The sequence below is a fragment of the Sus scrofa genome, chromosome 13, assembly GCF_000003025.6.
Source record: "Sus scrofa isolate TJ Tabasco breed Duroc chromosome 13, Sscrofa11.1, whole genome shotgun sequence".
NCBI classification, from domain to species: Eukaryota; Metazoa; Chordata; class Mammalia; order Artiodactyla; family Suidae; genus Sus; species Sus scrofa.
Genome location: NC_010455.5, coordinates 38480569 through 38494846, shown reverse-complemented (window position 1 = coordinate 38494846; position 14278 = coordinate 38480569). Strand labels below are relative to the sequence as shown.

The 14278-nt window shown below is 37.8% G+C and overlaps 2 protein-coding genes across 17 annotated transcripts in view; one reads left to right on the top strand and one right to left on the bottom strand.

Annotated features, from left to right (window-relative positions):
* The window catches only part of FAM208A (family with sequence similarity 208 member A), a 66209-nt gene extending 62410 nt beyond the window's left edge, over positions 1 to 3799 (top strand). For 2 of the 4 annotated variants that reach the window (XM_003358482.4, XM_021068979.1), the window contains exon 24: positions 341 to 3799. In XM_003358482.4, the coding sequence (XP_003358530.2) occupies positions 341 to 396 (56 nt within the window). In that variant the 3' untranslated portion in view covers positions 397 to 3799. The remainder of the gene's footprint in view (positions 1 to 340) is intronic. The other 2 variants (XM_013981800.2, XM_003358484.4) reach the window with 1 other exon arrangement.
* Positions 1635 to 14278, bottom strand: part of CCDC66 (coiled-coil domain containing 66) — a 54544-nt gene continuing 41900 nt past the window's right edge. For 12 of the 13 annotated variants that reach the window (XM_021068981.1, XM_021068982.1, XM_021068985.1 and 9 more), the window contains 5 exons: positions 6576 to 7072; positions 5623 to 5663; positions 4643 to 4866; positions 4053 to 4171; positions 1635 to 2679 (listed from right to left, as the gene is read on the bottom strand). In XM_021068981.1, the coding sequence (XP_020924640.1) occupies positions 2593 to 2679; positions 4053 to 4171; positions 4643 to 4866; positions 5623 to 5663; positions 6576 to 7072 (968 nt within the window). In that variant the 3' untranslated portion in view covers positions 1635 to 2592. Of the gene's footprint in view, positions 2680 to 4052; positions 4172 to 4642; positions 4867 to 5622; positions 5664 to 6575; positions 7073 to 12792; positions 12901 to 14278 lie in introns of those variants that run through there. The other variant, XR_002337593.1, reaches the window with a different exon arrangement.

Sequence of the window (14278 nt, the reverse complement as noted above, 5' to 3'; positions counted from 1 at the left end):
TGCTGTTGTGAGCAAAGGGGTTATATGTTTTTTAGAAGGAGGACCAGATATGGGGATTTATTTAGCTTTAGGCTTCTAAATCTCCCGAAGAGTATAAAGCAATTTAACTACAAGGTAGTAGAGATATCCATAACTTCAGTCTTTTGTGAGATGGCCTCTGCTTTGGTTCCAGGTTTTGTATAAAATGAAAGATGTACTTAAATTTTGTTTTTGAGGAAGAGCAGAGATGATCAAACATTTGAAAGAGCTAACCCGTTTAGTAATAATCCAGTGAAGCTAGATGTCAGACGTTTTATTTTATATTTGTCTTGTCAAATACTGAATTACCGTATAACTTTAGATGCTGTTTTGACATTAACCCCTTTGGAGCTGGGAGTTGGGATTTCCCAACATTAAACGTGAACACATTTCGCAGAAGCTTTTAGCATCGGATTATCTGGACATTCACACCTAGTGTGAGTGTTGTGACTAAGTGAACTTGTGGCAGAAGACCAAGCTTTAAGGGATTGTGGACTTGCAGATCCTGACGCATTATATTGTGTGAGTAGTGTATAATTTTAAAACATAAACAAATTGTGTATTTCAATAGAGGAGGACTTTTTGTTTTTTAAATGTAGCTCTTTTAGAAAACGATGAAAAGGATGAAGAGGATATGTCTCTGGATTCAGGGGATGAAATCTCACAAATTGAAGTATGCAGCAATTTTCATTCAGAAATATTGGCGCAAGAGACCAAAGGATCAAGTGGAACAGATCAAAAAAAGAATATTCAAATTGAGTTGCAATCGTCTCTTGACTTGCAAAAATGTTTATTAGAAGATAAGACTTATCAAATTGATTCGGAAGAGAGAGCTTCTATTGATACAGTATGCTCTGAAGGAGAGAACAGCAATTCAGCTGAGCAAGATTCGTATAGCAACTTTCAGGTTTATCACAGTCAATTAAATATGTCCCATCAGTTTAGTCATTTTAATGTTCTCACTCATCAGACATTTTTGGGGACACCATATGCCCTTTTATCAAATCAGTCTCAAGAAAGTGAAAATTACTTTTTAAATGCTTATACTCAAAGCTTGGATAGAGATAAACCTCCATCTCCATTAAGCTGGTGGAAAAGTGATTCTTCCAGGCCGTTTTCAAAAGAGAAATAATTACAGTAACTTTAAAAAAAAAAAAAATAGGTTGTTATGGACTTTTTCTGTTTCTTAAAACTGAATTAACAATTTATATTTCATTCTCTTAACGAGGTTTCTTTTCCTTTCTCAAATTTTTTCCCCTTTTATTTAAATCATGATGGCCTGTAACAGTTGAAGCATCTGAAAATTAAAATAAATATATATATTTTTAACATATATTGTACTTGAATTATCTCATGTTGGCGCTTTTAAATTTTACATTATATGTCATCTGTACTGTGGCTTCAAATTGAAGCCTGCTTTATATATAAAACTAAAAGGAGAGTAGACAGTAATGGCTTTATTACTTTTTTCTTCCTCTAATGTTACGTCATTTCAGCAAAAGTAGCTGGAACATCTACTGTAGCTAGAGTATCAACTATTGTATTTATTTTAAGCTTTTGTACGTTTTTACACAGGTATAAGCCAGTAATGTTGATAAATATTTACAGGATTTTGGCTCAATACCTCAAGATTTATTGAACAATGAAGTTTCATTTAGATCATAAAACTATGTACATAGAACTTAGGACATAATACCAGGCAGCATTATTTTATCTTTAGGCTTAACCATGTAAAAATAGCCTGTTGGTAGAATTGTGATCAGCCTTTTTTTGAGAGTATTCAGTAATTAAGATTTTTAGTGCTTGTGTGGTCCTTTACTTAACCAAATTCAGATTCATGTTTCAAAGGATAGGTGTCTGTTAAAGGCATTAAACAGTTTGACAACTTTGCTATGGGTTTTTAAATTGCTAGAAAAATGGAAGTATATTTTTGAGTTGGTAATGCACTTAAGTACTTAAGTGCTGTACTAAAACTAACTTTTTTTTTTAAACTAACAAATAAAAGTACATGGTGGAGGTAAATTTTAAATCCTCTTATGTTACTAACTGCCTTTCCATTACTAATCATAACTTGTAAATGTTTTTGAAAACTTTAAAAAAAGGACTTAAAAGAAAAAAAAAATTTCCACATAAGCCTAAACTCAGTCTAGGCTATTTTAGCAAAAATTGGGATGTCAGACCTTTTCCTTTGGCACCTCAGAAAACCTTGGATGAGTTTTATTTACCCTTTAAAATTTTTTATAGAGCAAATATGTGATATTTCAATTAATAATCTATATGCAAAAAGGTGTGGAAGAACGTTGTCTGTAAACTCCAGACTGCTTTAAGGTAAGTAGATAAATACCCAGACTGTGACATAGCAGAAGAAAAAAAATTTTTTTTTTACTAGGCTTTTTACAAAAGTGTCTGTTTTATTTTTTTTTAATGTATATATACACACAAACAGCATTTTACTATGTAATATACAAGTTTTAAATAAGCATTTTAAAAATAGACTATTTGAAAAATACAGTGAGCAACAACCACATTTTATAATTTGGAAAACACAAATGTGAAGGATTTGATTTTCTACATTTAAAACAAAGAACTAAAATTCTCTTCTTGATTTGCAGCTAAAGGCATGAGATTAGTTTCCAATTCCCTTTGCTTCTGGAGAAGGCCCTGAAATCAGATTGATAATATTAGTAAGGTGTGCAGCAGATGTGCAAACTATTCCTGTTTTACATTTATGTCCTGTTAATCCAGAACTATATTTACTTTGAAAACTTGTATTTCTATGCTCAGTTATTTGGCCATAGCTTAAACTTTGACATGCTGAATTTTAAACAAACATTTTTACACCAGACTTTCTCACTTGGATACTGTGTAGTTATCATTTGTAAAAATATCTTTTGATATTTTTTTAAAACCATGTCTCTGTAATTGTGGAGCTGAGTCTGCCTTTAACCTCCAATGTTTTACCTTGACTGCATTAACCTTAGTGGCTAATACAAGGCCCTGTTGAATGTTGAAATAAGATATGGTCACTATATAGGTGATGAATATGTATGTATGTTCATCGTAATCCTTCCTCTTAAGCTCACAACAAGCTCACAACTTTTGTTCCAGTAAGCTAGAAGTAAGTATGCCTTGTCATTTTAAAGGAAGATATTTAAGTAAAAAACCTTTACTATGTGAGTTACCAATCTTGACAAAATTCAATCCATAGTCACCAAAGCTAGTATTTAAAAAACTAAAGAAAACTATTATTCTGGGTTAGTAGGGGTGATTTTCTAGCTCTATAGAAAGAATTGTTAAGCAACACTTGAATCAACAATTTGAAATACAACAGGCACTGGTAACTGACTGGACATGGAAAAAGGTACTCTTAAAACTCAGTATACTAAACTAAGAAAGAAAGCTAATTGCAGAACCAGTTTTGCAAGTTTATATATTTTTTTTAAGGTATAGCCTTAAATAGTGGATATGTTACCTGATTTTATTTTTACCTGAGCAAGATAGTACATCATAGTTGGTCTGGGATAAAAAGTTGTCTGGTAAGATTTTATACATACATAAATTTCACACTGACTAAATATTATTCTTTGGGATTTGTGTTGTCAATGTTCTGTTTCAAACATGACCAACACATTCATTTAATAAATTGTAATCTGCATTACTAAGAATTTATTAAAGCATAATTGTATCTTCTGCCTTTAGTTTTAGGGCCTTATTGATCATGCTTTTTACCATTTCAAATGTATGCATTTTTCATTCAATAAAGCTGTTTTAATACTCAAAATGTCTCATGATTCCATGCTAGAAAGAAATATTCTCAGAGATGATAATGTGAAGCAAACTGAAGGAAAGTTCTGTTTCCATTCAAGGTTAATGTACAGGTGCAGTTTTTTTTAACTGGGATGTGATAAGGTCACATAGTCACGTAACCAACTAAACTTGGTAGAACTTAGAGCAGAACTAGTAAACCCTTAGCCATCCAACACATAGCGCTCCACCAGAAAATGGTCACCTCCACACTGTGGAAAAGCTCATACCTGTCTCAGTTCTGAAAGTCCCTTAAGGATTGCTTGCTGTCGATCCCTGTTTTTCACCAAGTTGGGGTTAAGAAGTGGGTCCCTGAGTTGCTCAAACAGCTGTTGTTCTTGGTCACAGTCTGAAGCCAAATCAAAAATGACAAAATTCAAATACATTCCTAAGAATAATATAGCATAGGGCTATTTTACATTATAAGGATTCATCAATGCACCAACTAAAACTTAATGCTCGATTAGAATTTTCAAAAGAGATAAATTATGTCTACCTCTCTGGGACAAAACTTGTAAGTATCCAAATACTAACTAGATGTTGAATTTAGGATTTATTATTATTGTTGGGTTTTTTTGTTTTTGTTTTGTTTTAGGCCTGCACCTGCAGTATATGGAGGTTCCCAGGCTAGGGGTCAAATCCGAGCTGTAGCCTACACCACAACCACAGCAACACGAGATCCTTAACCCACTGAGCGAGGCCAAAGATCGAACGTGCAACCCCATGGTTCCTAGTCTGCTTTGTTTCCACTGAGCCACGACAGGAACTCTTGAATTTAGGTAGGATTTAGAGAGAGGAAGGGATACTTATATTTACTTACCGTGTGGACTTGGGTACTGAGGATCCTGGGTTAAAGGCCTAGACAATGGTGCATCTGGATCAAGGTAATAAATCTCATTGGTTCGCACATAGGGAATAAAATAGAGTGGTTCAGAAATCCCAGGTGATGAGTCTGTCTGACCATCTCCTGCGAAATTACTGTTTTTTAGTGTCTGAGTTTGCTGAGTTCTGTTTTTCACTGCTGGAACTGGTGGTGACTGAGATCTACGTTTTTCAAAAGGGTACAACAAACATGAATGAAAAATTGTGTATTTTATTTTAGGTTAAGCATATTCTACTCTTTAATCACATTTCAATTTATTCTAAATGTACCTATAACACTTTCTTCACAGCTTGAGTTCTGTGATATCTCTTCCTAAAATACAGCAATAACGTACAATTAATTTAGGATTGTACTAGTACTTGCTGTGCATTTATAGACTCTAGAACTAGGAGGAAAATTTACTAGCTAATGAATAACAACACTACATGCATTAATTTAAAGCCTAAAGTTTCTCCTTAGGTAATTCACCATAAAATAATAAACTTATATCTGAACTAAATGTGCTACACCCCACTTTCTGAGATGACTCTAAACCAACCGGCCTATGCACAAACACATAGAATGAAAACAATTCTAAAATCTCCCCAATGGTTAATTTCTCATTATCTCTACTAGTTATTTCTTTCTTCCCTACCTCCATCAAGCAGAATGTCCATTTCACTGCTGACATAGAAAATCAAAATTGTCTGGAGATAATAAAATGTCACCCATATTCCCAATTAGGATGCCTAGGCCCAGTCCAATTTGGACCTTCAAATTAAAGGTAAAAAAGCAGGCACCCTTTCCCTTAAACTTCTAGTACTCACCTGGAAATCACAAACTTGCCTGTTACTTGCTTGATATACGTACATAAATCTATATTTTGAACAAGTGTATTGCATAGAAAGCACTAAGTATCTATGGAATCCAGGACATACCTTTCCTTGCTGAAAGAATTAATCCTCCGGGGCTCTTCTTCCTAAAAGATGGATAGATAAATGGAGAAATCAGTAGCTGTATTTCCGTATGTCCCCACAGATAGTTTTAGTAGCTACTTGTTGATAATAATTGAGCTACAGATACTGGAATAATAAATTTTACTTTTTTCCAGAGCCAAAGAGAAACCCATCTAGTAATTACCTTGTAAATTTTCTTCTTGTCTGTATGGATTATAAATAAGAATTGTGAATGGGTATTTGAATAAATCTAAGTCTAAATTTGCTTTAATCTATAGAGTTTAAGTGTAAACTTTCACCATAAAGGAAAGTTGAGGGAGTTCCCTGATGGTCTAGTGGTTAGTGCTTTCACTGCTGCAAAATCCCTGGTCTGGGAATAGATCCCACATCAAGCTGTTGCACCCTACAGCCAAAAGACCACAGAACAATAGGCAAATAAAAGTATTTGGGCTTTGTAAACCATGTGGTCTTGAATGCAACGACTCAACTCTTGTAGCATGAAGCCCACCAACAGACAATATATAAAAGAATCAGCATGGCTGTAATCCTATAAAACTTATTTACAAGATGGATTTGCCCATGGGCCATAGTTTGTTGATCCCTGGTGTAAACTAAAGCAAATTTCTAGCACTCACACATTCAAACGCCAAACAGCCCTATTAAAACATGCATGTGGGGAACTGTATTCTCATTCAAAAACTTCAGTACATGCTTTAAAAACACTTTTGCTTTTTAGAGCTGCGCTTGCAGCATATCGAAGTTCTCAGGCTGGGGATCAAATCGGAGCTACAGGTGCTGGCACAGGATCTGCTACCCATACCGCAGCTCACAGCAGTGCCAGGGACTGAAACCACATCTTCATGGATACTAGTCGGATTCATTTCTGCTGCGCCACAGTGCAACTCCAAAACACTTATTTTTAGAAGGTCTTTTACCTTTTTGAGGAGCTGCCACTTAAACCTTGGCTCAGTTTCTTGATGAGCTGAATGAAGAACTTCTGGTGAAGTGCCTCTATTCGGAGAGATATGTCCAGGATTATTTCTTTCTACCAAATGAAGCAGTTCCATCTGCCTTCTTACTTTTTTTTCTTCTCTCAGTTTTTGAAGCTGTTTAGGGTACTTTTCTGATGCTGGAATATACCTTCTGAGTGGCTTATTTATATTCCAATCAGGCCTTTTAGGATATTTCTTCATATGCTTTGTTTGTTTCTCTGTCCTTGTGAACTGATTACATTGATCATTATACCAACTATTTTCTTTTTCTAAGTTGGCTCCTTTATCCCAACTTACTAGTTCTTGTTTGTTTTTCTTAGTGTTAAACTGTTCATTAAATTCTGCAGGAATCTCAGGAGATGAACAATTTATAATTTCCCTCTCTATTACCGATCCACAACGTGATTCTGTATTGGCAAATATTCCTGTACTTAAGTCATCTAAAAAAGAGTGTTAGATGGTTAATTTTAAAAAAACAAAAACAAAAACCAAACACATTGTGATATACATAATGCAAAACTCACCATCCTAACCACATTTTTCAAAGGCATTAAAGCTGCTAATACCTTGTTTTGAAAATATATTTTAAAAATTCCGTGAGTTCCCGTTGTGGCTCAGTGGTTAAGGAACCCAACTAGGATCTGTAAGGACGCCGGTTCTATCCCTGGCCTTGCTCAGTGGGTTAAGGATCCGGTGGTGCCATGAGCTGTGGTGTAGGTCTCAGACGAGCTGGATCCCACGTTGCTATAGCGTAGGCTACAGCTCCATTTAGACCGCTAGCCTGGGAACTTCAATATGCCACACCTGTGGCCCTAAAAAGCAAAAAAAAAAACACAAAAAAACAAAAAAACCAAAAAAACAAAACCATTTTCCCACTTCCCATAGGCTCCTGGCAGCTACCTCTAATTTGTCTCTATGATTTTGACACTATAAACACAAGTGGAATCTTAAGCTATTTGTCTTTTTGTAACTGACTGACTTCATTTAGCATAATGTCCTCAAAGTTCATCCAAGCTGCAGCATGTGTCAGAATTTCCTCCCTTTCTAAGGCTAAATAATACAATACTGTATATATACTGTAAAAATATTCTATTGTATGTATATATCATTTTGTTTATCCATTCATCTGTCAAGGGACACTTGGCTTGCTTCCACCTTTTGTCTGTTGTGAATAGCCAATTGCTGCTATGAACACGGGTGTCCAAAATCATTCTTCAATACTTTAATTTTCAGTTCTTTGGGGTATACACCAAGAAGTGAAACCACTGAATCATACGGTAATTATATTTTAAGTTTTCTGAGGAAACCCCATACTGTTTCTTTAGCAGCTGCTCCATTTTACATTCCTACCAACAACGTACAAGGGTTAAAATTTCCCTAAATCTGGCATCAAACCATTTTTGTTTTTTGGTGCATGCAAAATTTCTGAAGCCAGGAATTGAACACATGCCACAGCAGCAACCCAAGCCAGAGGACTGACTCAGCCACAGCAGTGACAACTGTGTCCTTAACTCACTGCACCACCAGGGAACTCCCATTAAACCATTTTTAAGTATAAAATTCAGTGGCACCAAGCACACCCATGATGCCACACAATCTCAGATGCCATCACCACAAGTAGAAACTGTACCCACTAAGCAATAACTCCCCATTACACCCTCCTTTCCAACCCCCAGCAACCTCCACTCTACTTTCTATCTCTAAATTTGTCTACCAGAACCTAGGCTTCTTACACAAGTGGAACTATACAGTTGTGTCTCCCCGCACAACTGCCCCCTCCATTCATGTCAGCTTATTTCACTCAGCATAATGCCTTCAAGAGTCATTCAAGCTTCAGACCTCCAGATGATTCTTTTTTTTTTTTCTTTTTAGGGCTGCAGGTGTGGCATATGGAAGTTCCCAGGCTAGGGGTCGACTTGGAGCTGCAGCTGCTGGCCTAAGACACAGCCATAGAAATGCTGGATCTGAGCCACATCTGCGACTACAGCTCATGGCAATGCCAGATCCTTAACCCACTGAGCAAGGCCAGGGATCAAACCAATACTAGTAAGGTTCATAACCTGCTGAGCCATAACAGGAACTCCCCAAATGATTCATTTGTAGTACCACAAAATAGAGACTTTTTGGGGTTTTTTTGTCTTTTTTTTCCCCCCTTTTCTAGGGCTACTTCCCACAGCACATGGAGGTTCCCAGGCTAGGGGTCAAATCGGAGCTGTAGCCACCGGCCTACGCCAGAGCCACAGCAATGCAGAATCTGAGCCGAATCTGTGACCTACACCACAGCTCATGGCAACGCTGGATCCTTAACCCACTGAGCAAGGCCAGGGATCGAACCCGCAACCTCATGGTTCCTAGTGGGATTCATTAACCACTGAGCCACGACGGGAACTCCGGGTGACAAAATTTTTCTTCAAAAGCACTGCAAAAAAAAAAAAAGTCTCTTTAAAGTGACATGTCTAGTGTTCTTGTTATGTTGGTCTGAAATTAACTAAGTACAGAATATACAAAGATCTGGAGAATGTCCTTAAACTTATTCTTACCCCAGAAGCAGTGGGAAAATATCTCCTATAAAACTCCCCTCTTGGAACCAAATTTTTAGGGAAATGATGATTGCTACTGATAGAAATCATGTTGCCTTTCACCTACTTTTAAGTCTATATCATATAATATGCTTTGCCTGCAGACCATCCCTGAATCATATATGATCTTTCACTTTTTTTTTCATTTTGAAAACAGGAAATGCTCACCATTCAAAAAGGACATCTGGAGTTCCCGTTGTGGCTCAGCAGGTTAAGAATCCAGCTAGTATCCATGAGGACATGGGTTCAATCTCTGGCTTCGCTCAGTGGGTTAAAGAATCTGGCGTTGCCGTGAGCTGTGGTGTACATTGCAGATACGGCTCAGATCTGGTGTTGCTGTGGCTGTGGTGCAGGCTACAGCCTGATTCAGCCCCTAGCCTGGGAACTTCCATATGCTGCAGGTGCAGCCCTAAAAAGACAAAAAAAAAAAAAAAAAAAAATCCTTACCATTTATATAATGATCATAATTATATGTGTGCTCAGCGATTGCAACAGTACAGCAATAAACTTGTAAAGGTTTGCTTTCACATATGACTAAAAATTCAAAATTAGCTACTTAAAGGAGGTCTGGACCACCCACTAAAAAAATAACAGTCCAGTTATTACTTTTATATTAGACACTTATTTAGTGTGCAGGATTTTTGGTGTGTAGGACTAATCCCTAATAAGGCTACATCATTCTCATACTGTTTATCCTTTTTTGCCACTCTAGACCAACTTTATATCTTTTCTCCCCTGCTCTGTGCACTAATAGGCTGACTGGTAAGAACCTTATCAATGGGTTCCTGGGTCCTCTGACTTCTGTCAAAAGTATTACACAGATTATAGGGAAGGGAAAGAATAAATCCAGGATATTTATTACGCTGGCTCATTCCCTATGAGGTGACCTCAGGCTGACTCTGCCCCTTAATCAAAGGTCACCCTTCCCCTAAAGTTACCTCTATACAATGCCTGTCTTTCAGAGTCAATGCACTCACTGTACTCCCTCACACCCCATCCTTTGAAAATAGTCTATTTTGTCTTTTTGTCTTTTTAGGGCCGTACCCGTGCCATATGGAGGTTCCCAGGGTAGGGGTTAAATAGGAGCTGTAGCTGCCAGCCTATGCCACAGCCACAGCAATCTGGGATCCAAGCTGCGTCTGCGACCTACACCACAGCTCACCAGCAATGCCAGATCCTTAACCCAGTATGCGAGGCCAGGGACAGAACCCGAAACCTCATGGATCCTAGTCAGATTTGTTTCCGCTGCATCACGACGGGAACTCCGGTAACAGTCTCTTTCTAAACAAACTATCTTTATTCTATTTGGAGATCTGATTAAATCCCCTTAGAGTCACCCAGTGATAATATATGTAATTTCACTGTCTTAAGGACTCAATTTGACTTTCTCTTAATTGATGAGTAGGATTTATATACTTTTGTTATCTAGATACAGTGAAGGGAATGAACCAGATTCTTTAACCTTAAGAGTAAACTATTAAAATTAAAAATACCAAGAGTTCATGAGCAGAATAATTTCAGATAAATAAGCAGGTTGCATTGGCAAAATATCCTACTTCCTTTTTCAAGTTCCTCTTTCCTGTTACACGATGTGGGTGATTTGGTGTCGTACTGAAGTAAGGATTAAAATTAACTGGCAGAAAATAGTGCTATGTTAGAATATGGATGTCCTTAGGACATTATGTGCTTGGGGCTCAGTATTAGCCAACTCGAGTGGCCTTTTGATATTCCTAAGGAATATTTTCTCCTAACTTATGGCCAGCTAAATTGGCTTATGTCTCTTTTTAAGTTACCAAAGGATTCTCAAGACTGCAAATAATTGACAGGAGAGTCCACTGGCAATTAGTTTAAAAAGTGAAGGGTTCTGGCTCAAGGTGGTGACCTAGGAAGATCCTGAACTCACCTCCTATGAACACGCTAAATCTAGAGTTACATTTGGAGCAATTTCCTCTGGGAAAAAAAAACTAAAAAACTGGCTGGGAAACTTTATACAATTGGCAAAGGAGAAAGACGCCACTGTCAAAGCAGGTGGGAGAGGCTGAGAATCAAGCCTCAGCCCTGTGCAGCAACCCACAACTGGGAGGGAACTCAAAACCCCAAGCTCTCCCCCAAGAAGTGAAAGGTTTGAACTCCACATGGAGCACCCCCACTTTTAAGACATGCACTGAGAAAATAATCCCCCCAAACATCTAGCACTGAAAACCAATGCAACTCATGTCCTTAAGACCCACAAAGCTACAGGAGAAGGGAGAAAGAGCTCTTAAAGGGCTCACCCACCCCAGGGCCCATGAAGAGGCAGGTGACTACAGCCAGACCTTATGTAAAAGAGGCTCATTTAAAAATATGTTTAAGTACTGGCCTGATGGACAGGCATGTAACACATCCAGGGTCTGCTGGAATACTGTTGAGGTTGGGGTGGGAAGAGGTTGGTGAGTGCCCCCTTTTTTTAAAAAATAATACTAGGCCTTTTATTCCCCTCTGACTGCTCCCTCCTCTGCCTAGCTCCCACTGGGGAGTTCCCATCTTCACACTCTCCCTCTGCCTTGTAAGCTGATAGATGCCATCTTCACTCTCCTCCTTTATCCCATTCCAGAGTGCCAGTATCTCCTGAAGGGGAAATTTTATGTGCATCTGGTACCCTGGTTTTTACAGTTGTTGTCCAGTAGATGCCCCTTAATGGCCTGTCTCTGGACGTTAGGGATGTTGCATTCCTAGGTTCCATGAAACTGTAATAACCAGAGAGACAGCTTCTGGTATATTACCTACCACACCCAGGACACAGCATGGACAGCAGACAGAAACAAATCCCCAGTCGTTTTGAGAAAGATTCCTATTTGCTTGTCCATAGAGTCTGACCTTAGGGGCAGGCTTTTAGTTTGGGACACATCAAGGCCCTACCCATAAATTAGCTTTTAGGGAACAGAGGCCATTAGATGCAATCGTTGCATTCTCCCTCTGTCTTACCCCTGCTTGCCAGTATTTCCCAAAAATCTTATACCCTTGCATGGTGCCCTGACTTTTGCAGCTGTTGCCAGGGGACACCTCTACATCATTTAGTTCTGAGGTCCAAGGGCTTATGCTTGCAGGTCCCACAAGACTCTAAGCAAGAGAGCAAGAGTTCTTAAATAGCTACCATTGCCAGGGCACAGCAAGAGAAAACAGATACAGGATTTCAGTCTTTCTATGAAGGAGCTATTAACTTATCATAACTACAGCATGAGGGAGAGACTCCTAATTAAACACACATCTATGTAGGCTGGCAACTGTAGCTCCGATTTGACCCCTAGCGTAGGAATTTCCATATGCCACAGATGAGGCCCTAAAAGGCAAATAAAAGCAAAACAAAAAAACAAAGAAAAAACTTCCATCAAGCACACTCTATCCCGGAGATTCCTAGAGGCCCAGCAGTTAAGAATTCAGCATTGTCACGGCTGTGGCCCAGGTTCAATTTCTCTATCCAGTAAAGTGATTCAGAATTGAAGGAGTGACAGTTTTTCCAGATAAGCAAAAGCTAAAGGAGTTCATCACCACTAAATTGGTCTTATAAAGGAAACTTTTTTTTTTTTTGGCTATGGCCATACCATGCAGAACTTCATGGGGTAGGTATCAAACCCTCACTACAGTAGTGACAGCAGCAGATCCTTAATCCGCTAGGCCACCAGGGAACTCCAAAAAGGAACTTTTTTAAGCTGAAAAGAAAGGGAGCTAATTAGCAACAGGAAAACATATACAAGTATAAATCTCAATGTAAAGGTTAATATTATATAGTAAAGGCAGTGGATTAATCACTCATAAATTCTATAAATCACTCAAAGCTAGTATGAAGGTTTAAAGGCAAAATAATAAAAAAATAATAGTTTAGGAGTAAACAAGGTAAAAAAAATGTGACATCAAAAACAAAAAAAAACATGAGGAAGGGTAAAAATGCAGTGTTTTAGAATGCATTCAAACTTAAGTTCTTATCAACTCAAATAGACTGTATAAAATTGTTATACGTAAGCCTTGTGATAATCACAAAGGAAAAAACTTATAGTGGATACATGAAAGATAAAGAGAAAGGAATCCAAGCATACCACTGAACAAAGTCATCAAAACACAAAGGAAGAACAGAGAGGAATTACAAAACAACCAGAAAACAATTAACAAAAAGGCAATACATAGTGGTTGCCAAGAGGGAGGGGGAGGGAGTGGGATGAACTGGGAGTTTGGGGTTAATAGATGCAAACTATTGTATTTGGAGTGGATAAACAATGAGATCCGGCTGTATAGCCCATGGAACTGTATCTAGTCACCTGTGATGGAACATGATGGAGAATAATGTGAGGAAAAAGAATATATATATATATACATGTGACTGGGTTACTTTGCTGTACAGTAGAAACTGACAGAACACTGTAAAATCAGCTACAATGGAAAAAATAAAAATCTTAAAAAAAAAAAAAAAGGGATATGGGACTGTCACTGTAGTGGCTGAGGTCACTGATGTGGCACAGGTTTGATCCTTGGCCCAGGAACTTCCACATGCCTCCAGTGTGGCAAAAAAAAAAAAAAGTAAGAAAAAAAAAAGTCTAGTCTGGGACCAGTAAGTTTCACAGTTACTTCTACCAAATATTCAGAGAAGAATTAATAACAATTCTTTCAAACTCTTCCACAAAATAAAAGATGAGGGAATTCTTCCAAACTCATATATGAGGCCCTGATACCAAAACCAGAAAAAGATACACCACAAGAAAAGAAAATTATAGGACAATATCTCTGACAAAAGATTTAAAAAAAAAAAATCACCAAACTGAATTCGACAATACAGTAAAAGGAGACAACACAATCAAGCAGGATTTATTCAAGAGATACAAGGGTAGTTCACCACTAGCAAATCAATGAAGGAAGTATGACACATTAACAAGGTGAAGGATAAAGATCACATAATCATCTCAATAAATGCAGAAAAGGCATTTGATAAAACTCAAATAAGTTTATGATAAAAACTCTCAACAAGGAGTTCCTGCTGTGGCACAATGGGATCGACAGCATCTCTCTAGTGTTAGGATGCAGGTTTGGGCCCTGGCC